Below are 27678 nucleotides of genomic sequence, written 5' to 3'. Positions count from 1 at the left end.
ATATGAGTCAATACATTTAAATGTGACTTACAAGGAACAATATTCTTGTAGCGGTTTTTCTTCTTGTTCTCCTTTGTCTGACCGATCAAACAGTCATCGAGAGGCTGGAGGTTTTGCAGATTCTACAAAGCAGAAACAGATTCAATAAAATAAAAGGCACACAAACTTGCAATAGTGGAAGAAAAATGGATTGTTACTTCAAATTCCTGCAGCGGCACCTTCTGCTCCAGCAGCCCTCTTATCATTCTGACCACAGTGCTGAGTTTTGGACCCATGTACTGACCATCAGGAACGACCCTGACAAGGGGCAAGGACGTCAGCTCGTCTTCTGTGATGATCGGGCCATCTGAAAAATCGTAAAGGGGAACAAAGCGAGACAAAAAGGAACTTAAATGAACCAAAAAAATCAATAGTGTTCAATCGATTCATTTTTGGTATCAAACCCTGAACATACAGCATGCACACATTAAAGACGACATTATGTATAACAATCTCGATGCAGTCTGAGATCAAATCGATGATTCAGCAAGCTTGAGCCTATAACAGTTTACTCCTCACCATCTCTTGCCAAAGAGTTCATCGATTCAATAGGCAGCTCATCACTTCCCCATGTGATCTCGTCCTCTTCTGTTTGACCGGCACTCATTTGCAGATAGCTGTAAGTCCACAGAGAAACTGGAGTAAAGACAGACAGGAACCTCATTTAACTGAAATCATGATGCGATTCCTACTTTTCATTGCCTGGATCGTCCACACTCTCTTCCTGCCACTCCACTTTTCTGGAACTCTAAGCATGCAGAGCAAAACGACTAGTCAGACAACTTCAGAGGATCAACACGGATGGAGGGTGCGATGCCAGACCTTAGGCGAGTCTTCAGGGAGAGAAGAGCCGTCACAGTCGGTGTCCTCCGACAGCTCTGCACTTGGTTCAGTCCTTTTATCCAGCTCATCATAATCTGTGAAATACATATAAACATAGAGTGAAGCTAACAACAGTGACAGGTGTGGCTCAGTGCTTCATACCTATGGGTGGAAGAGACGGCACTTTGGACTTCAACTCTTCATCGGGACTGCACAGCTTACTCTTCACTCCGCTGTCGTCACTCAGATCTAAAAGAGACAGGAAATCTGCCGATCACTCATCAAGTCGCACCTCAGACTTGTATTGATCACACCTGTGTTCCCATTGTAGGTGTTAGAGTTCATGGGTAGATAGGCCAGGTAAGTGTTGGGGCTCTGGTCTGGAGGCCTGGACACTACGAGGTGAACCAGACCAGTGGCCTTGCGTACAGTGGTGACGGCTTTGGTGTGTGACACACCTGTCATGAGATCGTCGTTGACCTTTAAGCAAGGACAAACAAATTCAAACACATTATTCTATCCACTCGGGAAATACCAGAGAGAAAATATGCTATGGATCTCAAATCCAGCAAAAAAAAAAAAAAAAACCTCACTCACTTTCAAGAGCCGATCGCCAATCTGTAGTTTGCCTGATGACTCTGCGAGCCCCCCTGGTGTTAAAGATTTGATAAATATGCCTCTTTCTCCACCAATCACAGAGAAGCCAAGGCCTCCAGATGGCGGCTTTTCTAGATCCAAAGTTATTATTTCCTCCTGCAAAAGTGAAAGAACAACTGTCAATTGACCGCATTATTACAATTCTATTCTTATTTAATTTACCAAAAAATAGTTAACTGGTAAATGTCAAACTTAAGATGATTGGACATTGGAAATATAAATGGTACCTCAACAGGACAAAGTGCACTGAAAGAATCTCGAGGATCATCTGCTTTGAAGAATCCTAGAATGAAACGTGAGCAAAAGAAAAACGTTTTTATTGAAACCCCCATTTCAGAGCCTTCAGAGCCGGGATTTGTTTTTGAACACTCAGATTTCTGCATTTCCTCAAAAGTTCATGAACCTATCATACTTGTGCATGACTGTTTGGGGTCTGTTTGTCTAGAGTGACTGACATATGATACCATGTTTTCAATTTGTTAGAGAGACAGGCAGAGTTTTTTACTCACACAATAGGGGACTTGAATATAACTGTGCTCAAATGTATCAAATACTGTAAACATATTTGAAAATCAATACTGCATTTCATTTTTTATTTGTGAAGAGAGGACAGTTCAAAAATGGGGAATTTTCAGGCAATTGAGTACTTAAATGGTGTATTTATTTTTTTCTCCAGCAGAGGACAGTGTTAAGTGCCATGTTCTTTTTGGGCTTCAGTGTGATTGTAAAAAGCCATTGAACCTTGTGTCTGCAGAAGTTGCCTTTGAGGCAGTCGCAAAGGAAGTATATAAACTTCAAGAATGAATCATAAAATGTACATTTGGTTCAGAGGAAATAGCTATCTTTAATGAACACAAACCATTAATACTGGCTGACACTTCCGGACCAAGGTTGTTGTTGAGAAAAGAGACACTCTTCTGTCCGGGGAAAACGGGCTGCCCGTCCCTGTTAACCAGGACAAGACATGAATAACTGATGTGGAATTGAGCAGCTGTTTGCACATCATGTGTAAAAGACTCATCAAAATTAGTACACTACATATCACGCTGAGTCATCGTGTTTTCAGAGTATGCACCTTGTAGCCTTGAGGGTCAAGTTGCTGCGGGAAAGCTCCAACAGTCTTGTGCTCTCACTGAGGGTGAGGTCCTGAGTGGGGACTCCGTTGATGTAGTGGATCAGGTCCAGTGCCTTTAAGCTTCCTTCTTCAGAGGCCACAGATCCAGCTAGGACGTCTCTTACAAACAAGACCCCATACATGCTGTCACTACCACCGTCCAGAATCAAACCTGCAGATAAAGTATGGGGGGCGGAATTAAGTCAAGTAAAAATAAAGGAGATTGTCTCACTACAGCATTCTTGGGAAAAGTATGAATTTAGAACAAAAGTATCTGTCAAGTACCTTGACAAATACTTCATTTATATGTATACTTGTATGTATATTAAAAAACACATAACCACATCTTTTTTTGCTTTCGATTTAGTTAAGTATTCTTATCACATTAAGGCATCATTTGTGCTTGACAGCCCTTGGCAAGGGGTACATAATGTGGCCCCTTAGAAAAGTGAATTGTCCACTGTGGTTTTACAGTACTGGTTCTAGCTTACCCAGGGGTTGTTGGTTGTCACTGAGACAGATGTCAGGCAGAATGTGGGCCTCAAAAGGTGGCCTGGGAGCTTCAAGCACCCTTCCCACTACCAGGTCCACCATGCGAGGTGCAGCACGTACAAGATTCACCACCTCAGTGTGACCCATACTCGTGACATCCGTGTTATTCACCTGCAAATGGGGGAAAAAATACAAATTTAAAGTATCATAATTAATACGATGACAGCAAAAACTCTGTATTCAACCAGTGTTTTGTAGTTTTCGTTATGCACAACTTGAAAGATGTGTCCCCACCATGATCATCCTGTCTCCTGGCCGAAGCCTGCCATCTCCTTTAGCTGGATCCTGGATGATGTCATGGATGAAACAACCATAATCATTTCCTTTGGTAAGTGTGAAGCCAAGACTGCCTTTTTCTGACTTTGAGAGAGAAACGTGCAGCTCTGCTTCCTAGTGAAGAAAACGTGAGAAACAAATCCCACATTATTTGGATTGTTTGGCATTGCAAGGTAAGTATTTTGTGCGAAAGAGTAACAAAGATTTTAAGAGGGTGAGGATGAGTCCTTGGCAGAGAAAGCTTATTAACACATGCACACTGTGACCTGGGATTTCTGTCCTGCATATTTAATAGTAGGTCAACATGGTAAAGGCTTATGTTGCCCTTGTAGGAGCCATGAAGTAGGGACACTAGGGATGCTGCTCTCCTCACCGGTACAAGTTCCTCCATTTCTTGTCCGTTCGCAGTTGCTGTGAGGTTCAAAGGCAAAGGCAGGGGGGGCGGCAGCGGATCTGGACTCGGGGAGGTAGAATGAGGCATTGCTGGGCCAAGAGAAGACTGGAGACTGATGGGCGCAGCAAGACCAAAGAATTCAGTCAACTGCAAGTGACTATAAAGGATCATGAATCAAAGCATTTACCTTTTATTGAAGTCTGACCGCGTCATCGACAGGTTTGGTGTGTAAAAACCAGAGTGGACAGATTCATCAAGCTGAGCAGCATTGTCATAGCCCCCCAGGTTACTGTTGGGGGTCTGATAAATGCTGCGCTCCCAGGCCTGTCTGGTATGCTCCATGTTTTTGGAGCTGAATGCTTCCTCCACCTCCTCATCACCATCGGTACTATCACTGTAACTGTTGCGTCGTCCCGGTGTTTTCAGCTGCAGTCTCTCGAGCGCGGTTTCCACAGTACCCAAGCTACTTTTAGCTTTTGCATCTGGAGAGGCCGCATAGCTTAGATTTTGTTTGGGTTCCACTTGGGTCAGTGGTGGCTTCCTTGGGGACGGCATGGGTGTCTGCGAGGAAAATCTAAAGTTAATATGGTTTTTAAACTACTTAAACTGACAAATGTATAAACTGCAGACAAAGTAAATAATTTAGTAACACAGATATTTCAAGTCAAAAAGTTTTTAGCGCGCCAATTCAAGGTTCTCCACATTCTACAATCTGATGTCAGAAACAAAACCTTCATGATGAAGGAGAATAAATGAGACTGGCTGATGGAAGGAAAAATGTAAGTTTAAAACATTTCAGGATCCAAGCACAAACAAAAAGAGTTAACACTAGAGCACTTCCATCTCGATGTTTAAGCTCACGTGAACAGACTCAACTTAAATCTGATCATTCTCATCTCAACTGGTACAGTGCATTAAATAACAGGTTATTATAAAATATATAATATATATAAAAAATAACAGATTTTTTCATCGTGTCCCACCCCTAAACATGAGAGAGAGAAGAACTTACTAGGGCTGAAGTTTCCAGTGGAGGAAGAACGCCTATTTCAGGTCTACAGAGGAGTAAAGTCACCTCTTGCCCGGTTCCTCTTAACGCTGATATGACCTCCTGCAAAAGGTGCCAGAATATAAACTACTGCATGAAAGAGTCAGGACAATACAGAATACGGAGACATTGGACTGCAAACTAAAGGCACAGTATTATCCCAAAGGTACAATAAAAATGCTGCTTACATGCTGTGAGAGTCCTTTGAGAGGGGTCTTATTGACTTTCATAATGACGTCACCCACTTGGATGCGGCCGCTTTCAGCAGCTGGCTGTCCAGGGAACAGCTTTTTAACTCGCACCATGCTGGAGCCAGTCGGTTCACCTGGGATGTTCTCTTCTCGACTGAAGCTGAAGCCCAGGCCTGACGTGTTCTTCAGCAGCAGAACCTCGAAAACGTTGTCTAGGATGGGAACATACATGAGTGTTGGGTGGTGCAGGGGGGAATGTGGGTTATTAAAAGTAATAGTCTTAGTAACTCAGAAATTGTATTTTCTTCTTCTGACCAACAACTAAGAGAGGGAAATAAGAGAATGAAGACAGAAAAAAGGAGGAAAAATAGCCTGTGTGATTTGTAGCTATTGGAGGAAAATATTAACTGAATAAAAAAGCCACTTCACACAGCACCAGACTTGCAGGGAATAACTGGAAATAGGCAACAGAAAGTGGACTGCTGGGTTCTGAGAAAGTCTGGCACCACGTCCGAAATGGGAAACAAAGTGCTGCTAATAAGTTGTAGACTTGCACTGATTAGCTTTGCAAACACGATTACAAACAGTAAGTTACATTGTATGACGGGAGTAAATAAAATGAGTGGAAGGAATTAGGATACATAAGTTCTGAACCACAGGGAGTTCTTTCTAGAATACCTTCATTACTGACTTTGGGAGGCTGAAAGCTAAATAAGTGGGCTGCTGAAAACTGAAATGTGACCACTTCAGAGTACTAGCTTTAGAGTCTGTCTCACCTGGTGCTACAAAACTGTACTCTGGTTTGGCTTTGGCCTCGACTGACTGCTCCTTGGCATGGTCCTGATTGATCGCGGGTGTAACTGGGGCTTGGACAGTGTCGGCAGACAGATGACCTTTTTCCAGCAATAGATGCACGGTCTGAAACGATATGTAGTTAACGTTGTGTTAATAATCCACTTCAAAAACCATTATTATGTAATAAATTGTACTAACAACTTGAAGTTAACAAGGGTCATCATGTACCTGCCCTGTGTCTCTCAGAGCCTCGACTGCTTGTTGGTGAGTTGCTCCTTCCAGACTCTTCCCATTGACAGCCACCACGCGATCACCTAAAAAGCCAAAAATGTATTTCTTAATTCACAATCTCTAGTCTTGCTGGAGCAGGTTATGGTGCATGTCGGGATCTTGCAGCCATCAGGCCAAAGTGAAGATGCAATCAACCTTTGTGCTACCCTGTTCACAGTGTCATGGGAATCCGGGGACCCTTTTCCCATTTCAGTAGCTCGGAGCAAAAGATAGACTCAGATAGTCCTCTAAAGGGAAGGACATCAGTCATCATGATGGTGAGATCCACCAGCTTGTGAGGAATATCTGCTTGGTTTCAGAACGAGAAAACCAGGGCTAGAGTTTTGTTCATGAGTGAGGGAAACATGGACATTGAGGTTGCCAGTACAACTGGCTAGTTCTAGACAGAGTTCATTTGCTGAACCTTAAAAACATTTTCAGTTAAGTTCAATTCAGTCTGAGGAAGAAAACTATGCTAATGTTTGTTTGCTTGCTTGACTTTGCTCTCAAGTCCCAATACAATTCCTTTATCTGCAGTAGTGGCGAAATAAACTATAAGATGTTAAAACCAAAGCCCCACACTTGGAGGTGTTCAGTCTCACTGATGCTAATTTATACTTTAAAAAGTGAATAATTGCCGCTCACACCAAAAACCATCACTACCTTTCTGTATCCTCCCATCCAGCTCGGCGGCACCTTTCGGGATGATTGCCTTGACGTAGATGCCTCCATGTCGCACAGATGTGTTGACTCCGCCCTAAAGAAGACAAAACAACCTTCAGCAAAATTGCATTTGAGATAATGGCAAATTTCTTTAGGGGTGATCGGTATGTGGAAGTTTTTCTTTTCCTTTTTTTTTTTTTTTGATGGACAGGAAATCTAGACGATAGATACTTTATCCTCCTTAGGTGACTGCTCCAATTTAAAAAGATTTGGCATCTTCACCGGTTCTGGGAAAATCCCACACGTTCCAAAACGTCCAAAAATTATTTAGCATTATTCTGGCTCCCAAATTTTCTGGATTAAAAAAAAGTCAAACACAAAACAACAAATCAAAAATGTGTTATGTAGATATGTTATTATTTTATTGTTATGTAGATAATATACAAAGCAGTATCCCAAGGAGTTAAGTATTTATCATTATGGTGATGTTGACACGCATGAATAAAAAAACTTCCACTGTGATGTTACTGACAAACATTTGGTTAAAAAGCAATTCTATGACAAGATTTTTGGATGATGACAAAGTTTGGTGCACATGGAGCTACAACTAGATAACTAAAACAGATGTGTGTTACAGCAGTGCAGAAAACTGGTCAGGTGGCTCGCTAGACCTTTGACTGGTAAGTAGAAATAAAGGATCTCATATACAATTATGGTGCGAAAGAGAAATAATTATCAACAACAATTAAAATCCGTTCTGAGGTCAGTATGAATGATTTCTCAGTTCATTTTGCTTGAGTTAAGTGTCCATATTCTCAAGAAAATAAATGATACAATGCTGATTCAAGTGAATGTCACCAGGATGAAGAGGAAAGACAAGAAGCAAGCGTTTACAGCGCAGGGTGAAGATTGCCCCCTCAGCCACCTAAGATGTGACCACAGAAAAGCAGACCAAACCACAGACACACTGGAGATGACGGGGAGAAGGGCCCAAAACAAAGAGAGGGTGAAAACCTTGCCGAACAGTACCGTGACACTTATGCCCAGGCTGCTGTCTTTTTTTGACAGCTCAATGTCAAATAGATCTCCTGGACGGAGACTATTGACACCTGGCGCATTACCATTTAAATTTTCCATCATGTGTTCCTGCAAACAGAGAACAGGGCATTAAGCTGAATTATCACAAGCAGCAACATGCAGGTAGAAGATGAGACCAAAAGAAGATGAGGGTGAGGCACAAGAGATATTCAGCAGACTGCATGCAGGAAGCAGAGTGGCTTTGCATTTTGGTTGTTAATGCAAAATACACAAAAGCTTCAAGCTGGTTAGGTCAAGCACTCAACAGGTAAATGGAAAAAAAAATAGGGATGCTCCGATTGATCGGTCACTGATCATGATCGGCCGATTTCAGCATGATCTGTGAATGCAGATCACTAACTGTCATTGCAGATCACAACAACCGATTGTGTGACGTGTGACAGCCAGCGCTGCACATGCACAGGAAAATGCTATTAAATTCACGCATCAGCCAGCTGAATCTGAAACTTTTCAAAACGTCTGGAGTGGACAACTTCATAAATGCAGTGCTCTCTGTCTCAGAGTCCCAGGGTTGCCTCCACCCAAACCTCACCTATCAGTCAGTCCATAACAAAAACAAACAAACAGGGGGTGTGGGTTGATCTCTGGTGTAATCCTCCGCTCACCTTCAACCCTCCATCACTCCTACAACACACCTCACCACTCACTGTCTCACACATATGCATAACACTAACAAACTTCTCAGATGGTCCTAATTCCCCATACATTTTTTCACAAAGGGCAAGCACAATATTTAAATATAAAATATGAAAAAGCAAAATAATTTACTATACATTTATACTACATAAAAAAATAAATAAATAAAAATACAAAATAATCAAAGGCTAAAAATAAAAATGACATACTGTGAAATGCAATTCTAAAATCCACAACATAGCTCAGTGCTCAAACTTGCTAAGAGTGAATGAATGATGTTAAGATTTAAGCCATAACTTACATGCATAGAGGCTCACAATGTGGGAGACATTATGATATTTTTGATCTATTATTTGAAGACACTTTTTTAACAAATGTAACAAATTAAAAAAAAAAAAATCATTTATTGTTTGTGTGGCAGGCGCGGTGCAAAAACCTAACGAGCCACAGGTAGAAACTTAAAATAACATTTAATTTTGTCAAAGCACAAGTTAAAAGGATCAAAAGGTTGGGTTATTGCAGAACCTCACTCATTGTAGTCATTAGGAATTTCTGATGTAAGGAAAATGTATTCCCTCCAATACTTTTACTTTTTGCATATAGCACACTTTAACTTGATCTATTTTACACCTGAAATAGCCCTTACCTTTTGGGGTTTTTGTTTCTCTTGACTATTGGAGGAAGTCTCCTCATCCATGTCTGAATCGCCCCAGTCTGAATGCTCAATCAGTTTGGGAGCCTCCAAGAGTTTTGCTTTCCGAGTTTTGGGTGGCAAAGCCGGTGGCAGAGGCTCTGATGCCGGTGCAGCAGATGCAGAACCTGAGGCTCGTTCCAGACACTGTAGGACTCTACTGGCTGGTGATTGGCTTATTTTAGGAGCACTGCTTCTGAGAGAGTCCGGGGATGCCTGACTTGGAAGAACCTGAGACGACGTGGATGAAGGTGAGTCACTGCGGACAGGAGGGCTGGGGCTTCCTGTTGCCATGCGATCCTCTGGTGAACCGTCAACATCTGCTTCTCCTTTCTGGCTTGAGTCAAGAGCTTTAAGAGAAGACTTTGAGAAGTATGGCACAAAACCTGTTGGGAGAAAGGAGGTCGTTAACCAGAAAGATATTGTGTGGCGATTGAAAAATACATCAATGACGTGCAACAATTCCTTAAAGGTGGACAATGAAAATATTAAAATAATTTGAATACAGATTAATTATACATAAAATGTACACATCCACAAACTTTAGCTTATTTCTTCTGCTGAAGAAATTAAATTAAACAGCAGAAGAAGCATTTTTCTTTTTAATTTGCATGATAAAATGATTCATCATGACAAGCGGCCAGTATGTCAATATTTCACGGACATAGTTAAGTCTCAAGAGACTCAGCAAACTGCGACCAACTGAAAAGCATTTCATTTGTCCTTTTGACATAATAGTTGCTGCATTCTGCACGTTTTTTCTACTTTTTGCCTTCTTAAAGAGGTATATTAAAACATGTCTGAATTAAAATGATTTAATGGTTCATGTTTTCACGATGTACACAGAAGGTCTCATCATTTTGATGACAAATTCATTGTCAATCCATATGATCGCCATTCTGGCTGATCAGTATTGGTGATCGGCAGTAAAAACCCTGATCGGATCATCCCTAGAAAAAGGCTTCTTGACGTTATCCACCTTCTTCTTTGTCTCTTTCTGCAATTCCTGTCAGGGGTTGCCTCCACCTTGACCTAGTTTGATCATCCTGCCTTCTTCATGTCCTCCTCTGTCACATACATGATACATACATGGTTGACCCCTTCTATGTTTACCAGGTACCCCGATTTAGTAGATAACACTATTTATCCCCCACGTTCCCTGCATCTCCTCCATGCCTAAACCTGCGGAGGCTACCTAACTTTGACAATCAATTATCAAAAATCTGCCAATTAAACTGATGTAAAAAAATGCAGTACTTCCACAAAAAGTAGCACAAGCACTCTTAATTCACAATCATAATATTTATCTGGGTGAAATATGGGTTCATAAGAGATTAATAAGAATATTTCTGTTCAGAGGATGAAAACTGAAATGTCAGAGTGATAGCCTTAAAAAAGCCAACAATAAATGTGCATTAATCATGGATTGACTTTGCTTGCAATTGATTACTACTGCTACAGTAGTAATACAAACCAGATGGCAGATGAATAATGATGGTTTTACCTTTGTAGAGTCTTTCTTTTGGCTGCGACACCAGCAGAGTCATGTCATCAGGAGCATTATGCAGAAGCTCAACGGTGCTCGCGTGCGAGAACCCTTCCACGTTGACATGGTTCACCGCAATCAAGCGGTCACCTGTAACATTACGACTGTCACTAACTGAAGAGACACAACATGGCAGGACAAAGAACTGAGAAACAAGACGGAATAATGGCATTTAATATGTAAAATGAGACAAGTTAAATAAACATTCTCCATTAGGTTCATGTTTTTTTCCCAGCAGAAATCAAGCGTTGAAAACAATAACCACTGTGTGGTTCCAAAACATACAATTAGGGGAACGCATGAAGAAGTGGTAGATCTACCTGGCTTTAAACGGCCGTCAAGGTCAGCTGGACCACCCGGAGTAATGGAACTGATGATAGTACCGAGATCAGACCGTCCAGAGCTCCCACCGCCTACGACCTGGAAACCTGAAGAAAGCACAATTGAGTGTTCTCTCATGTTCTCTTTTGTCTGCGGTTGTGTCTTATGAAGACTCAAGCAGTTTGTGCTGCATGCACAATGTGTGTCCGCTTGTCTTTCTTTACGTAATACAGTGTTTAAAATTGCTTCTTTAACTTCAGTGTACTACAAAAACACAAAAGAAAAGAGAGCAAGTGGAATTAATGAGACACTCACAGGAGACTCTGTACTTGAATGACACAGAGGTGTAAAATGGATTTTGACATTGAAGTCGAGTTGGAGTTTAATTTCCAGTTTTCCAGCCATATTGATCATGCCTCAGAAATCAGAGCTCAATCCATCTGTTACCCTAATATTGGGGTTAATGTAGTATACCTTCTCAAGTCACTTCTGAATCACTCTCAGAACGGGAAGCTAAAAGAAAGATTCCCTGGTCTCCTCTTTACTCTCATGACTACAAATTATGTCTGACAGCAAAACTTTCAAAGCTTTAATGAGATAACTGTAGTTTCCGCTCAGCTGAAAGATTCTAAAGCTTTTAAGCGTTTTGAAGCATTTAAGCTGCCCTTGGTTGCTGCCGGCCACTTTTTTTTATCTAGTCCTAATAATTCTAATAAAATGAGATCATAGTTTCCAGACCAAGTTCTTCAATTAAAATGCGTCCTGATTTGGTTTGCTGTGCAATGAAAATTTGTTCTGTTCATCGTGGTTCTTCTGTACAAATAGTAAGGCAGCTCTTTCACTAAGCGACAACAAAAACAGGTAGATATTAAAAGCATTGATAAACAATTACATGAGTTCTTACCCAGGCCATATTTGGCATCTTTCTTCAGCCGCACAGATGTGACTTCTCTCTCAGGTGATGGTAAAGCGTTGAGTTTTTTCAGTAGAGAATCTAAATAAGTAATAGAGACATCATGATTTTAATGTTAAAGACTCCATGCAGGAATCCAGTCATCATGTATGAGTCAGAATGCCTCAGACAGTGCACTCAGACTAACGTGCTAATACATGCCTGCTGGCTAACATTAAGCTAAGAATGAAAGCAAAAATCCATCTGGGGCAAAAATCAGTAACTTGGGGGCAAAATCGTTCCATGTGGTATTATTAGATTTGTCATGCAGTACAATGTACCAAGAAATTCATCATTCAACAACGAGAACAAATTAGTGCTTTCAGATATTTTCTCCATTGAAGACTGAATTAGGAAGTCATGCCATGTCAATGTGTTTACCGTTAGTCGAAGCAGGAGTCGACTGTGTTCCGGACGAGCTGTGTATACTGACACCTGGGAAACAAAAATAAAAAAAAACAAAATGTCAAAAAGAACATGGTCCAATCAGACACAAAACAAAAAGTGTTGTCACTGTGAATGTAAAGTCACCGATGGCAATTGAGCAAGAAACATTGAACATTAACTTTCTTCAAGCATTGTAAGAAAAATACTAACAGAGAGAATAAATAAATTAAAGAGGAAGACATTTGTCACATTATAAAAGCTGTACTTCTATTTACCCACCACATTTTAAGTTCAGAGTAAGAAGTTGATTCGAGACATAATTTGCATTCAATTTTTTTGGAAGAGTCTCTATGCTTACTTTTGAGTCGAACCACACTTTCAAACATTAATAAATAAATAAAATAAATAAAAAACATATACTCACCCACAACGTAAGCTTGACCAACATCTTCGGCGGAGGATGAGTCTGACTCCACTTTTGTTGGACTGTGGCCCCTGAGGGGGCTGCTGTGAGAAACGGTACCAAAAGATCTGCATTGAGAAAGCAGAAAATGGACACTTAGAGAGGAGGCAACGCTGCTCATTGAACCCAGGCAGATGGAAACCTTTAAAAGGCTCAGATGACAATTTTGGATTAATGTACAATGTCATTAAGTGACATTTTATTAACATAAAACGAGGGTGCAACCACTATAAATAGTAACAGTCGTGTGTCGGTAACGTCATTAATATCACAGGTGCTAGCATAGAACCCCAGAGGGCTAATGAAATGAAAGGTTATGTACTAGTTAACAAAGTACAACAAATGATTGCTAAGGAACTGTCCAATTTATTTATACCAGTATGGAGAACTTGAAACTGGTGAAACTGCGAGGAATATACAAACACTGTGTTGGCTAAGAATTAATTAGCTAGTATGAAGGTCTACTGTTGAGAGTCTCTGCAGTCTAATGCAGATGTTATGGAGTAAATATTAAACAGCTGAAAAGCGAACTCCCGGTAGAGTTGAGAGAATGAGAAATCAGACGTGAAATTATGTGGGGGCTTTTTTGCGGCTTGGTTTTTGTTACTCACTTGTCCTGTTTGTGCAAGAGGGAGCCTGTGTCTGAGCTGGCACGATGGTGCGGCTGGAAATTAGAGTCCACTTGGTCGGTCTGGGTGTGACTCAGTCCGCTGTGCGACAGGCTGCTGTAAGAATTGCTCGTGTTGTAGTCCAGAGACTCTGGCATCTGCTCCAAGTTGTGGTGGGAGCGACTCATGGTCAGAGGTTTGGAGAGAGCGGTGGAGGCTACAGGGTTGTAACCTGGAAAGTGCAGGTCATCCTGGACCAACACTGGGCCGGACAATGCATTGTTGAGGGCGACTTCCGAGTAAGATATCCTCTTCAGGTGGTCTGGGTTAGATCGGGTGGATAAACTTGGGGCCAGGCTGCCTGCGCTCAGCGTTCGTGGTACTGCGTCTCCACTCAGTGGGTCAAGAGAATACTGCCAATTGCTGAGAGGGAGAGGCTGAGAGTTTTCTGGAAAACATACGGGTAAATGAAATTGTCATCAAGTAAGATTGGTTTTGGAAAGTGTTCTACTCGCTATTTTTCAAACTTACGAACTAGAAATCCATTTTTTATCATTGACCATTCACACATGCAACTTAGCTCATGTTTAAAAATACTTTTCGACCATTTAGGGGTCGTAAATCACAAAAAGGTATATAGGAAGTTGCTATTTACTATTCACGGATGTCTTTTGGTTTGGGGAGTTAAAGTTTTTCACTTTGAGTGCTCTTCATTGACTGAATGCAGATAATCACAGCACAAAAAAAAACAAAAAAAAACAAGTGCAATATGAGCAGACAACTGGTCCTTTACCAAGGTCCTGCAACTCCTGGTTCTTCTGCCGGGCCTTCATCTGCAGGTGGAACTTGTGCTGATCAGAGCAGAGCTGCAACAGATACTGACAGGTTTTGTTGCTGTCTGTCTGAAACAGGCGCTTAATCCCATCTGATGTGTTCTGAAGGCAAATCTTCTTTTTCTACAGGATAAAAGAAATGAGTGCAAACCAGGGGAAAAAGATAAGCTTTTCAGAGGCAGGGTTTATAGTTCATTAATAAAAAAAAAAAACATACAGCAAAGGAAATCTTCTTTGTCTCTCTCCAGGGAAATGGCAGTGCTGGAGTCCGATTTCCATTAAGAACTTCAAAAATGAGGACACCTTTAGTGTAGACCCCGAGCATGATTCCAGTTTGAGATTTCTTTTCAGGGAGCACACGATGGAAATGGACCCCATATTCCGTCAACTTCTGGCTGACCTTATAGATTTAGAAAACACCACAACACATAATGAGACCGGTATTGATTATTCAACTTACAAACATAAACAAATGGTATAAGCACAAAAGAGGTTGGTAAGCATAGCAGTTCAAATGCTGTGGCTGCCTTGTTTACCTTAAGGAATTCAAATTCAGCCTCTGATTCTGTTGCTCCATAGTAGTTGCTGTGAAGTTTGGGAAGCTCCTCCTTGAGGGTGGTCTGGTCGACCTTATCCAGGACAGTTGCTGGCAGGTAGTGTTCAAGTCTGAAATATGTTTTTCCATGTAGCTGGACAGAAAGAACACTTATTAATTTTTTTGTTGAGACCATATTCAGGGGAATAAAACCCTTACGGCACAGCTGCCAGTTTTAGCTAAGTACTTATTGAATCCTGGCCCGGTATTTTCTGTTCGCAGAAGTGGAAATTACCTCTGGCTGGTAATCCCCATATTCAGCCTGCAAGGCCAATGAGGCCAATAACATGGCGTTTTCTGTGTCGCAGCGCGTCCTCTCCTCTAACACGTCCTTGCGCAGTTGCATGTAGTACTGATGTTTGGTCATTGCATGCCTGAAAAGCACAATAATGGCTTGTCATTCAACTGTAATCAGCAAGCTGTCAGTTAAAGACTCACTGTATGAGGTTCGCATCCTCCACGAAAAATTTGATGCGCAAGAAAAGGTTGAAAGGCACGTCGCTTTTTTTCTTTTTTGTCTCCTCCTTCCATCCCTCAGGGGCTACGCGGGCCAATTTTGCATCAGGATCGACAAAAAAAAACTCATCATCTAGGAGAGAGATGAAAGTGAATATCAAACACAAATATCAGTCACTATGTTAAACAAAAAAAGCACACGCAGCCACGTACCTCTGAGGTAAGCCAGGCCAAACAGGTGGTGCTCCACAAGCCCAATGTGGGCAACAACCATATCAAGAACATCTTTACATATTGCTTTGACATCACATGTGAGCTCCAGCTTTTGGCCATTCAGCAAAACCACCCCCACCTTCCTCGGCATTTCCTCCACCTTGCCACGCTTCTTTAGTGCAGAAAGAAGGATATATCAACTAGATATTCATGCAGGAACAAAACATATTCAAGGGTGTGCAAATTTTCACCATTATGGACGAAGGGACAGTTAAGCTCACGCATGGCTCGCTGGCCATTTTCACAAACTCGGGTCCATGATAGCTCTGAAGATATGGGGAAAGAGATATTAGACAACATAATAAAACACACGTATAGGGATATAAATATTCAAACATCAAATCCCTTTCATAACAGGAGAAGTGTGACATAATATTACAATTAATTAATACAAACAGAAATATATCATCATTTCTTCATGGGCAACAAACTTTTCAGTACAGTAAATCCATCCCTGTGCACTTTAAATTTGTGCACCATAGTGCTATTATCACCATCTTGGACCTCATCTGTAACTGCAGCCCCACACATCAGTAACTTCTTTATAAAAGAAAATATATTAGTCATTCTGATTTTGAAAGTAGTACATGAGCCACAGAAAATTTCTTACATCAATAGAAATATAATACAAAAATAGAAACCTTGAGCTTGCGAACTGGTAGACTAGAATTGTACAGCGGGTCCTGAAGGTCCACAATGGAAGCCCGAGATGGAACCAGGGCATCATCGACCGTGTAGAGGTTGGCCCTGGAAAGTCTTTTAGCAAGATGGGCCTGAAGGCGCTGCACCTCCTCCTCCTGCTTTTGAAGAAGAAGCTCTGCTCCTGCCAAGGGTTCATCAGCCACCCCCTCATACTGCCTGCAGGACATTGCAAGAGAAGGTGAGTGCAGATTAGGAACCTAGTGATGGCAGGAAAATGCCATTTTTCTTTTGAGACATAGAAACACAGCTTGACAGTGAGGACCAGTCAACAACGGTTCCTTTTTTGTAGGGCCTGAGATTACAGCAACTGAGATTGCTGAACGTGGATGTTGCATTATGTGACCTGACTAGTCAAGCCCGTGTTGGCCCACACCAGCTGTCTGTCTCATCTGAAGCTTCATAGAAGGATTGTGATGCAACTCCTGTGACCTCCAGGGTCAGTTAGAGGAATACCATGAGTGTTGGTGAATGATCCGCCCATTTTCACAGTGCTTTATTGAGAAATCGATCCAAGTTTAACAACAGCATTGATATTTCAACAGTCAACACAGTCGCACTTATCCTTGTTGGGTCACTTCTCTGACCTGGATTCAGGGATGCTGATCCCCTATTTTGATTACACTAGCATGTCCTCCATTATGTGGCAGGGAAACTCATCATCTCCTTTTCCTCCACAGCTTAATCACTATCATCCCCTTCCAAACAGAACCCACAACTTCTTTTTCGGCCAGTCGTATTCAGTATATTTAATGGGCAAAGAACCTTTGAAAATATACAGTATATAATTCTCAACAACTGCGAAATGGTGTAAATTTACACCAGTGCATAAAGGGTACACAACATGATCAACATGTACCACAACCTGCGTTAATTTTCCAGTCAAATAATTCTTTAATCTCAATGGGCTCCACTCTTGATAACAATTTAACTAACACAAAAATAATAAAGACATCCATTGCCAGTGCAGTAGTTATGATTTAGTTCCTGTGTGTGAACCACATTTACATGCAAACCACAACGATTACATATTTTCACTCCTGTCTTCGTAAATGAAACATTAGCCCTAATGTTCTGAGGCAGCAGCGCAATGCGTGGGCCACAGGTGACCCATTAACTTATTCACGCACCACAGTAAATATACATTTTGTTTTAATTGTAATTTGATTCCACGAACAAGAACTCAATGGCTCATTTTCTTGTCTGAATTTAATCCCCTGTGGCTATTAAATATGAACAACACAACTTGTAATAAAGCTTCTATATCTTACTTGGATGTTCTGTTTGATAATTCTGTCACCAAGATACTGACCTGTCATGAAATAAAATCACTGTCACTATTTTGTCCAAAATTCAAGTCACATTTAAGATTGCTTTTCCTTGTCATTTTGGCCTTTTGGCTTGACAGTCCTTCTCAACAGGGGTTTAATTGCCCACTCCTGTTCATGGGTGTGATTTGGGGGTTTAGCGTCAGGCACCGCCCACGTTTCACCAAGCACCACCTGCCTAAAGATCAGTCCAGTGGATCTCGCTTTCAAAGACTGACTACAAATAGTTTCCAGCATCTCTGCATTCATTATATGTTGCCCAATCAAAATAATAAACAGAGTAGCAAGGTCCCACCCATCCATATGGGCAAGCACAAGAGGTGATAAGCAACAACAGTGGCAGCTTAGGCAGCCATGAAGTTATAGCATAAGGACCTTCACGTTACCTGTGTTTGTGTAAATTGTGACTTGACAGTGACAGGGCGTCATGCTCTGATGAAAGTGCCAACTGGGAACCAAACCTCTTCGCCTCGCTGGGCTTTTTACCTGCGTTACATTTAATAGGCAAATGAAGTTTGCTTTCCGGACACTTTACTTCCAAAGTATGAGCACAAACAGCGGTTTGAAAGTTTGCTTCACCTTGTCTGAAGTCTGGATCAGAGGAGGCTACTGAGGGGCTTTCACTGGAAGAACTGTAATCGCTGTGGTACCTGTTGTGAGTGAGCACTGGCTCTGAGGAAAGAGGGAACAAAAGTCAGTCTCTTTTTTTAGGAGGTAAAACAAGTGACTATGATGACAGATAAAACAATCATGCACAAAAGATTGTTGCCAGATGACTTCCCTCAATAAACATGAGAAAAAGCTTCCAGGCACATATTCGGTACAAAAATGCTGACTAGCAAAGCTAGTTCTTTTGAAGTCCTGCGTTGCTTAAAAGCAACCAAAATGGAGTGGGACGAGTACAGGCCATGCAGTTTGTCAAATACATGGTTGCCATCACTCAAACGTAGATACAAAGCACTCAGTCATGCACTCAAACAGGTCAGAGGGTGTCATCTGAGGTGATTTAGTGGTTACACCGACAACAATAACGAACGGCTGACCTCATTTTTAACACATCACATCAGACTCGTTAACCTGCGAACAGAACTTAATGAATCATGCGTTTCACAGAACTTGAAAGTCCTGCTCTACAGTATCAGTCTCGGCTACATGACAAGAATGAACAGCATTCTCCTCTTATTGTTTTGGCATTGTTGCTTAAGATGAGTTTCACAGTGCCACATGCTCATGTGCACCATACCATCGGAGTAGTTTCAGCAACGTGGCGAGTCATGACCCGCTAGAGGGGGGCAGTGTCATCAATCTTACAATGCACATAAAACATGAAAAAGGCCCGTCAAAAATGATGACACAGGCGTGAACGAACAGTTGGATCGAAATTGTAATGAACAACGATACCACATTCAACAACTGCCTTACCCCACATCCCGTTTTTCCGAATCCATAATTACTATGTGTCGGTTCCAATTCCAGCAGGTCATTGTAATTGGACATTAATAAGCCAATCATGTAGATGTATACTTGTCCTGTTAGTATATTAACTTACAGGAGATTCACTTAATCATAATTTCTAAAAATTACTAAACACATTTTTTCTCTTTAGAACCTTTCGTTCGAGGTAATTCCTCACTTAATATGACGTCCCAACAGTGAAATTCAATGCATTTGCTTCTACCTGATGGAGTTATTTCCTTCTTTAATTGTGACAAAACTGCGGAGACAGGAAAGGTTTTACACCTCAATATGAAGAAAAAACAGTCAGTAAATGTAGCTAACAGGACACGTCAGCCTACCGAGGCAACAAAGCACGTTGTGCGTCAGTTGATCGGTCCGCAGGCGTTATGTTTTTTACAGCTTTTTTCCTCCACAGATTTCGAGTTCTGGAATTTCGTTCAAAATCCGAAGCAAAAAAATCTCTAAATTTTTTTCTCCGATTTGTTCGAATTCCGGGAAGTTCGAAAACCAACGTACCACTGTATCTTGTTCTCTCGTAAGGTCAGGCTTTTAGCTAGGAGGACGTCTGGGTGTCTGCAAAACATGAAGAAATCGACGCCAGATTATCGACCGTAGTTTGGCCGCCCGATGCAGCCATATACCAGCGTAATCTGGCGGCCAGGATACGGTCAAGAATTGGACGTCCATTTTTTCATGTTTTGCAGATGCCCAGATGCCCCCCTACCTAAAAGCCTGCGTAAAGTAGTACGACAAATCAGTCCAGCAGGTATGGCAGTTGCTCTACCGCACTGTTGTGTGTAGCCGAGCAGAAGGCAAAGCTCTCCATTTACCAGTCTTCATCCCGACCCTCAGCTATGGTCATGAGCTTTGAGTCATGATGCAAAGAGCGGGATTCCTGATACAAGCTGAAATGTGTTTCAGGTGGCAGGTGTCTCCTTTAGAGATAGGTTGAGGAGTTCAGTCACTCGGTAGAGACTCAGAATAGAGTCGCTGCCTCTAAGGTGTTTTGGTCAGCATATGAAGATGCCCCTGGGGCGCCTCCCTTTGGCGTTTCAGGAACGGCCAGCTGGGAGGAGACCCAGGGGACGACTCTGGACCAGTTGGAGAGTTGATCTCTTCACTGGCCGGTGAACGTCTCCGAATACCCCAGTCAGAGCTGGAAGATGTTGCCTTGGAGAAGGACGTTTCGCGATCCCTGTTGAAGCAGCTGCCTCTGTGATTTGGCAACAGATTAGTGGGTTAGAATGGATGGATGGATCCAAACTAAGCAATATAAATAAACCAAAATGCCTGTGTCCAACATTTCAAATCAACATGTGAAAAGCAATCCCAATGATAGTCCGAAACTTGTGTAGATAGATTGTGATTTCCAACCAAAAAGACTCAACATCATACGCATTGCAAAACCATCTTTGGCAAAGGGCTAAACTCAAGTTTCAAACTTTCCGACATATTCTACATAGGGCTGCAACAAGTTGTAGTGTTGCAAATAGCAATTAAAGGGGGGTCTCTCCTGTTGTATACACGTCTAAATGTTGTTCTACAAATGTATATTTGAATTGTAATTGCCAAAAATGTGGGTCAAGAGGTATGTTTCGCAAATCCCATACCAGTTTTGTGTTGGAAAATGTCCCCAAACTTTTGACGTCTTGGGTCGTAATGGTCCAGTACCCTCCGCCATTTCTCCTCTTAGTGTGATGTGCTATGTCACACGTGTGGAAAAGAGACGTTAGTCTCATTAACTGGCTTAAAGTTATGTCTCAACTACATTTTTTAGTCAGTGTTAAGTTAAGTCTATGATTTTAATTTCTACACATACAGTTTCCTTCATTAAATAGGGCGTATTTAAGACAGTAAACAGTGTGGTGTTTCATTTTAAATGAATTGAACTCATTTAGATGGATTGTTAAGCTCTTTGAATTCCTGTATGTTTATGAAATGTAAAGATAAACTTAACTGGCCTAGTATTGCAGGAAATAACATTAACAATGCTAATAGTGTTCTTCATTCAAAGTAGCTTGTGACTCAATTATTCTGAAAAGCACCACCAAGAAATGTTAAAAAGTGGTCTATTGTTTTGCAGAATCGCAGCCTGCACTGATTATGAGATGATCATGCAATGGCCAGTCCATCTCAAACACAAGAGTAACATTTTGAATGGTTATGGACGCTGCATGAGGCTAGAAAGCCATATGACTGGCTTCCAAAGCCTACAGAAGTTCAGTAATGTTTGGAATTCCTTCATCCGCTGCTCATGACTCCAATTACAGCTTTGAGGTCTTTGTAGAAGCCTCGTCAGAGCACCTTTGTGCTGAAGGGTGAGGACATGCTCATCATGCAAACATATCGGCATGCACACACAACGCTCATTTTTGGTCATCAGTCAGACAATAGGACCACACAAACGTAGAGTTCTGGGCACAAATATATGCACTGTGTCAGTGGGTGAAACCTGAGAACACTGACCACTGCTGCGCCATCACTTTCCTGCAGGAAAGAACAGAAAGGGTAAGAGGAAAAGAAGGAAAAAGAAGGGTGTTGCCAAATAACACAACCAGGAGGCCCCACAAGTACTCTGAGCTCAATTGCGACCCATACAGACTATTCTGGGAGATTACAGATTCATCTGCAATTACTGTCCAAAAAACAGTTCACACTTGAGTGTCAGCCAAGACTCCAATATCAATTATCATTTCATTGCAATTTGTGAAATGATAAACAATATATTCACTGTACAATTGGTACAGAATAGAATTCTGAATTCACTGTTTCAAAGTATCATTATTCAGAATGAAAAAAATGTCGAGCCCATTTGAAAATCTGAGTCCTGGAGTCCTCACAGTCAAATAAAATAACAAAGTTGATCATTTTTCTTATGAATCTGCTGCCAGAAAGCATGGTGGATGAAAATGATGTGGTCAGGGCGGCAGCAATGAAGGAAAGTGAAAAAGCAAGAGAGCTGCTTGGTCATTCTGCAGATGTTGCATTGGACTGACATGAGATCCAAAAACACTTATTGCTGCCATAATATTCACTTTACGGGCACGTTTCCAGTAACGCAATCGGCTTCTACAGCTCTTGCAATTATGTGGAAAAACAATTGTGTGTGTATGCTCAGAACATGTGACTGCTCTACCCTCTGAACTCTAGTTATTCTGATTACCAATATTCACTGTATGTTTGAGAAAATGGGAAGAAAAACATGACTATATACCACGAGTGACAGCAAACAGCAGTCTAGCATTAAACAGGTCTGTAGTTAGAACCAGTCACTTGGAAACCCATGACACAGTGACTCATATACAAAACTGGCTCCCCGGGAGGCACCTATGATGCTCAGGCCAAAGTATGGCGTTTACTTAGTGCCAAATCCCAAGTTTAGAAAACCACTAAATATGGATTGTTTCATGTGCGACACTTATCACACTGTGAGGCAGGGCTGCAAGCAGCAGACAATGACCTCTGGATGTGAAAGTAAAGAGTTGATTGCAACCAATGACCCTGCTTCACCAAATATATATTAACACATACATTAACATATATAACACAAAATATTCGGTGTAGTAGATGCCTAGATGACAGCCGGCTTCAGTAGGCGGTCAGCATATACTTAATACCCATCCCCTCAAGGACAGATTGGCATGCTCGCGACCACGAAGAAAAATAAAGAATAAAAATGAATATTTTACCCAACATACCATCCTGCTTTTTATCACTACCAGTTTGTAGCCTCTCAGTTCTCTTCGTGGGATAAGCTGATATCCAGATTCATGTGGTGAGGAACCGAGGGTGCAAATTAAAAAAAAAAAAAAACAACTGCATAAATACACGGGGGGCCTTGTATTGCCAAATCTTAAAGAATACTAATACGCTGCTTAAATCAGATCAATCATACAATCAAATTTAGCGCAATTTCATTTGGAAACTATGTTGGTAGACATAGACCTGCAAAAACAAATCTAAAAAAAACATCTTGAAAGAATTTCAAATATGGAGGCGTGTTATTAAAACATATAGATTTTATATTTAAACAAGCAAAAATAGCACATTTGATAAGATAAAAAAGGGATTACTGCAATGCTGTATATAAACTATCGGAGGGAAACATTTAAAACAATGGAGAAAATGAAGAAAGTGTTTCAGCCACTTATAGTGGCACCGACAAAGGCACTGATGCACACTACTGTTCTCCAGTCTGCTGTAATTTATACTAGCTATTCCCTAAATGCTTCAGAAATGTGATTTAATCTCATTGAAGTTGCTTTAATAAATACAGATCAAATTAATTACCAATATAATATATGACTGGGTCCAGACTGACATTGTAGCATATTACAGGTCTCCACTACAAGCGTGTCAAATCTATAGCTAGCACCAGCCGAATGCGCCATGCAGTTCTGTATGTCCTTTAACTGATAAAGTCATTTACAACCCTGTTTAACAATCCCATATATCTAGAAGACACAGCTGGAACCACTCAACACAGTCTCCTTGAAAAAGAAGAGTAGTGATGTGGTGATCCAACATAAAACTAATTGAGTCCTGACATGTATCTACCCACACGTGAAAGATTTTGAAAATGTCCATGCAAGTACAGTATGTGTCACCATACTTGTACTGTGTGGTACTTTCACAGGCTAGAGTCAACTGTAGCAGATGGAATGGTGTATGCAACAAATAACATATAACAAAGGCTCATCTTAGATCAAATTTTAAGTTTTAAAAAAACAAACCTTATCAGTGGAATTTTCAACACACATGCATAGAACGAATAATCATGTAACCACCACATCATATCCAGATATCATCCAACAACAGAGCAACTGTATCAATGGCACATGACCTCTATTATCAATCTGACTGCTTTTTAAGGATGCATCAGTTCATAAATGATACATGACATTACACTGATCACAATTTCTCAAAGCAGCATTGAGCTACACTTCAGATTAGGGAACTCATATTACCCCGATACTTTTTCGTGCCTGCAGTGGCATCAAATTAGACACAAACTTGTTGAAAATTGTGGAGTATGACTAAAAATAATGTCAAAATTTGCCAAAATCGAATTGAAGATCAAAGGCACAAACAAGGAGCAAACAGCCTGCTCCTCCCTAACTAATGCTTCTCTCACTTCTGTTTACTCCCTAAAACATGAAAATTTCAACAATATAACAGTCTGAAGAAGAGAGTAAACTCACCATCCACAGCTTGTCTCAGCGCCTGAAGTTTTCTCTGTTTCTCTTTAATCCGGTCATAAGCGTTGGCGAGTCCTGAGCCAACAGACTGAGCTGAGTGGTGATGAGGCTTCCTGCTCTTCAGTCCACCGAATTCCGGGTACAAAGATTCCATCTCCCTGGACACCCGCAGTGGTGATTTGTGCCTTCCCATTGAGTGAGTGCTCAAGGCACTACTACCCCGGCGCGCATCCTCCAAAGCACCAAAGCGGAGCGCCTCAGGGTCAATACATGCCAAATCCACAGAGGAAGCCCATGTCTTCTTGGCCTTGCTTGGGCCTCTGTCAACAGTATAGAAGGGCAGTGACCTTCTGTCCAGTTCTACAGGCCGGCCCTTTTGCTGTGGGTGGAGTGGGTGCAGGTAGGGATAGGAATGTTGGTGGGGGAGTGAGGGAGCATGGGAATATAGGTCATTGGGGGATACAGATTTTGGGTAATAGTCAGCAGACGAATACTGTGGGGGAATTCGGTCATCTCCCTTCAACAGCTCCTGAATTGGAAGTGACCCCATGGAACGGCTGAGCCCACGATTTAGGGCAGACTGCTGCTCTTGAGTCCTTGCTTTATAGCGCTCCAGAACTCTCGGTGCAGCACTCCTGCCTGATGACAAACAAAGTGTTAAAATTCACAGAGCCTCATTACATGATATACATTATACCAAATATATCTATTTTATTTTATTTTTAACTTTACTGTACAAGACTTTCAAAAAAGATATTCAGAACAAATTATATTAATTATATTTAGAATTCTATATTTAGAATTTTTTAACAAGATACAGATATTCAAGAGGTGAAAAAGACAGAAATACAGAATAGATTGAAAAAATTAATATCAATTCTAGCTTTGGGAAATGGCCAACATACACAATGGCAAAAGGACATTAAACAAAAATGATCAAACGGACTGACCACATTTTGATTAACATTAAGGATGCACCAAAAATTCAGCAATTGAAAATTTACGGGCCCAAAGAGTTTCACCAGTACAGGAAAACAACCAAAAACCGGACATTGTAATGACGCAAAACCGTAGCCAGGGTGACCGTCTGGAAATGACCAACAGGTGTGCAGTGTGGAGGATCTGAGAGAGACCAACAAGTAGCCATTTGTAAGATGTGTAATGGTGAAATTACAACAGGGAGCGCACTGAGTGCATATGCGAGTCTTGACTTTGTGCAGCGCAGTTTGCAAGCTCCCTGTGACAGTCACATCCCAACAGGGGGTCTTAATAGAGAACATTAACCCTGTTCTTGGCTGCTACTACTAACTGGCATATTAGAGCTTTCGGTGATTACGTTTTGGCCAGTGATCTTTGTTTCTGTGCATCCCTAATTAAAGTGGGGAGGAACAAAAACAAGTGTTTCAATATGAAGCAGAAATCAGAAGTCAGACAGAAATATTTCTTCACGATTGCTTTCATAGATTCAGTCTACCTTCACGAGGACCACAATAGTACACACACTATTGACTGTCACCTATGACGTTACCATTACAAAAGAACTTGTATTGGTTCCAAAGGCTAATTGATCACAGCTTAAAAAGTATCATACTATGTTATGTAAAAGACTTGCAACTTTACAATGCCACTCATGCAAACCAAACAAATTCTTCATGATTTACGGTGTTTAGAGTCAACCCAATTTTCCAACAGTACAAGCATCTGGATGAGCGACAGTGTGAACAGAAGCCACAAGTGAATGAAAGCATGTTGGGAGACATTAAGTCTTGTAAAACCCTGCATGAGGTCATTTAATCTAACAAGCACATGTTTGGTGTTAAGACAAAATGACATCAAAGAACAACGGAATCGCCGAGATGCAGACAAAGACTAGAATGTGGAAAATATGAGGATAGATATTCAAGGTCGTACTAGGACCGTGATCTGTGTGTATTTCCAGGTAATAACAGTGTTCCGTTTCAGACAAACTGGTTTATTTAAAGAATGAAGTTCTGGAAGTGGAGTTCCTAACGCCGTGGCTGAAACTTGGAAACAGTTTAAGGACGAAGGGAGCAATTACTCTAGAAGAAAGCAGCTTAAGAACCAAGTAATGATCTTTGCATGTACTTTCCCTAAGGCTAGCTCGCCCTCTGCGCACCAGAGAGACAAAGCACTGACAGAAACAGCAGACCAGCAGCTTCACTGGTGACTCCCAAATATGCATGTGTAATCAATGCCATGCAGCGCTTACATAATCAAGACGAGCCCCATGTGTGCACTCTGCTTTCCATGGTCTGGAAGCCTGCCGGTGCTCTCCCCAAAAACCACTGGGAAGATTTGCTCATATTTTCCTGAATCAAATCGGATTTGAACTTTGAGTTGTTGTTTCATTTCTACTTCCATTTCTTTCCCACAAACTGATTATGAGGGGGTGGAAGTGTTTAGGGACTGGGCTTCAGGAGAGAACTGCTGTCACTTGTGACTTCATAGCAGAATAATGTCGTTGGCCTTGTTTCTGTCGAATTACAGATACTGGTTATAGGATAATTTTTAAGATCCACTTTTTAGAATATCATACATCATAATTCAATCAGCTCAACGCAATGGCTTGAAGTGAAACAGTAAGACAAGCAGATGCTTATCAGAAATGACACACAGTGCTTGTGTATTAGTATTTCAATGGCTGAAATTAAAGAGCTTCTTGAACAAAATAGGAATTTGGGTGATTTATTTTTAAGCTTGGATTTATAGGCTTCGCTGCTCTCTGCCATTTTGGTGGACAGAGGGTTTCTAAGATATCCACGCAGCACTCATCTCCCGCCATGTGATATAAAAGCCTTAATATTGAAGGGACCAGGACGTTCAGAAATGAAGAATGTCGGGTGCTTTCGACTCTGGTAATAGGAGATGGAGAAAGATAGCCATGACTGGCTGAATAATTAGGACAGGTAAAGATGGAGAGCCCCAAATCGAAAGACAAAGAAGGTATGTCCTCACAAACAGAGAAACTCTGTGCAAGACAGCAATAAATCAATCTGAGTCCTAGTTCACAGTGTTTACTTGAGACTTTTCTAGTGAACTAATGACGGCACAAATGTGACACAAAAATTTGGCATAAAGTCTCAATTTCCAAGCAAAAATGCATTGACCGTCTTGTTGAACAACATTTTTCCACAAAAGGGTTCATTGTGCTTTGACTATACTCAACATTTTCACAGTTGCTGTAGCTGTATGCACTTGATCAATAATATGCATGCCACGACAAGAACACCACTTCATTTTGATCATCACAATGTTATTACAGTATGCTACTCTACTCTGCATAGGTGATTGACT

General features: G+C 41.2%; 1 protein-coding gene across 2 annotated transcripts in view; it reads right to left on the bottom strand.

Moving 5' to 3' along the window:
- The window catches only part of ptpn13 (protein tyrosine phosphatase non-receptor type 13), a 39888-nt gene that overhangs the window by 2921 nt on the left and 9289 nt on the right, over window positions 1–27678 (bottom strand). The window contains exons 7-45 of one of the 2 annotated variants that reach the window (XM_053877434.1): window positions 24367–25002; window positions 18287–18379; window positions 18094–18193; window positions 16322–16538; window positions 15872–15946; window positions 15621–15792; window positions 15390–15540; window positions 15187–15325; window positions 14893–15045; window positions 14574–14756; window positions 14317–14479; window positions 13527–13971; window positions 12877–12983; window positions 12447–12500; window positions 12018–12107; window positions 11113–11220; window positions 10751–10882; window positions 9202–9632; window positions 7836–7967; window positions 6822–6915; window positions 6117–6202; window positions 5870–6011; window positions 5091–5305; window positions 4867–4965; window positions 4042–4415; window positions 3834–3966; window positions 3419–3574; window positions 3124–3295; window positions 2594–2804; window positions 2378–2463; window positions 1746–1801; window positions 1459–1614; window positions 1176–1341; window positions 1024–1110; window positions 862–956; window positions 732–787; window positions 559–656; window positions 198–346; window positions 32–122 (exon numbers count right to left, since the gene is read on the bottom strand). In XM_053877434.1, coding sequence (XP_053733409.1) covers window positions 32–122; window positions 198–346; window positions 559–656; window positions 732–787; window positions 862–956; window positions 1024–1110; window positions 1176–1341; window positions 1459–1614; window positions 1746–1801; window positions 2378–2463; window positions 2594–2804; window positions 3124–3295; window positions 3419–3574; window positions 3834–3966; window positions 4042–4415; window positions 4867–4965; window positions 5091–5305; window positions 5870–6011; window positions 6117–6202; window positions 6822–6915; window positions 7836–7967; window positions 9202–9632; window positions 10751–10882; window positions 11113–11220; window positions 12018–12107; window positions 12447–12500; window positions 12877–12983; window positions 13527–13971; window positions 14317–14479; window positions 14574–14756; window positions 14893–15045; window positions 15187–15325; window positions 15390–15540; window positions 15621–15792; window positions 15872–15946; window positions 16322–16538; window positions 18094–18193; window positions 18287–18379; window positions 24367–25002 — 6303 coding nt within the window. The remainder of the gene's footprint in view (window positions 1–31; window positions 123–197; window positions 347–558; window positions 657–731; window positions 788–861; window positions 957–1023; window positions 1111–1175; window positions 1342–1458; window positions 1615–1745; window positions 1802–2377; window positions 2464–2593; window positions 2805–3123; window positions 3296–3418; window positions 3575–3833; window positions 3967–4041; window positions 4416–4866; window positions 4966–5090; window positions 5306–5869; window positions 6012–6116; window positions 6203–6821; window positions 6916–7835; window positions 7968–9201; window positions 9633–10750; window positions 10883–11112; window positions 11221–12017; window positions 12108–12446; window positions 12501–12876; window positions 12984–13526; window positions 13972–14316; window positions 14480–14573; window positions 14757–14892; window positions 15046–15186; window positions 15326–15389; window positions 15541–15620; window positions 15793–15871; window positions 15947–16321; window positions 16539–18093; window positions 18194–18286; window positions 18380–24366; window positions 25003–27678) is intronic. The other variant, XM_053877445.1, reaches the window with a different exon arrangement.

The sequence above is a fragment of the Synchiropus splendidus genome, chromosome 1, assembly GCF_027744825.2.
Source record: "Synchiropus splendidus isolate RoL2022-P1 chromosome 1, RoL_Sspl_1.0, whole genome shotgun sequence".
Classification (NCBI taxonomy): Eukaryota; Metazoa; Chordata; class Actinopteri; order Syngnathiformes; family Callionymidae; genus Synchiropus; species Synchiropus splendidus.
The sequence above is the reverse complement of the archived record's forward strand: the minus strand, read 5'-3'. Positions and strand labels throughout refer to the sequence as shown.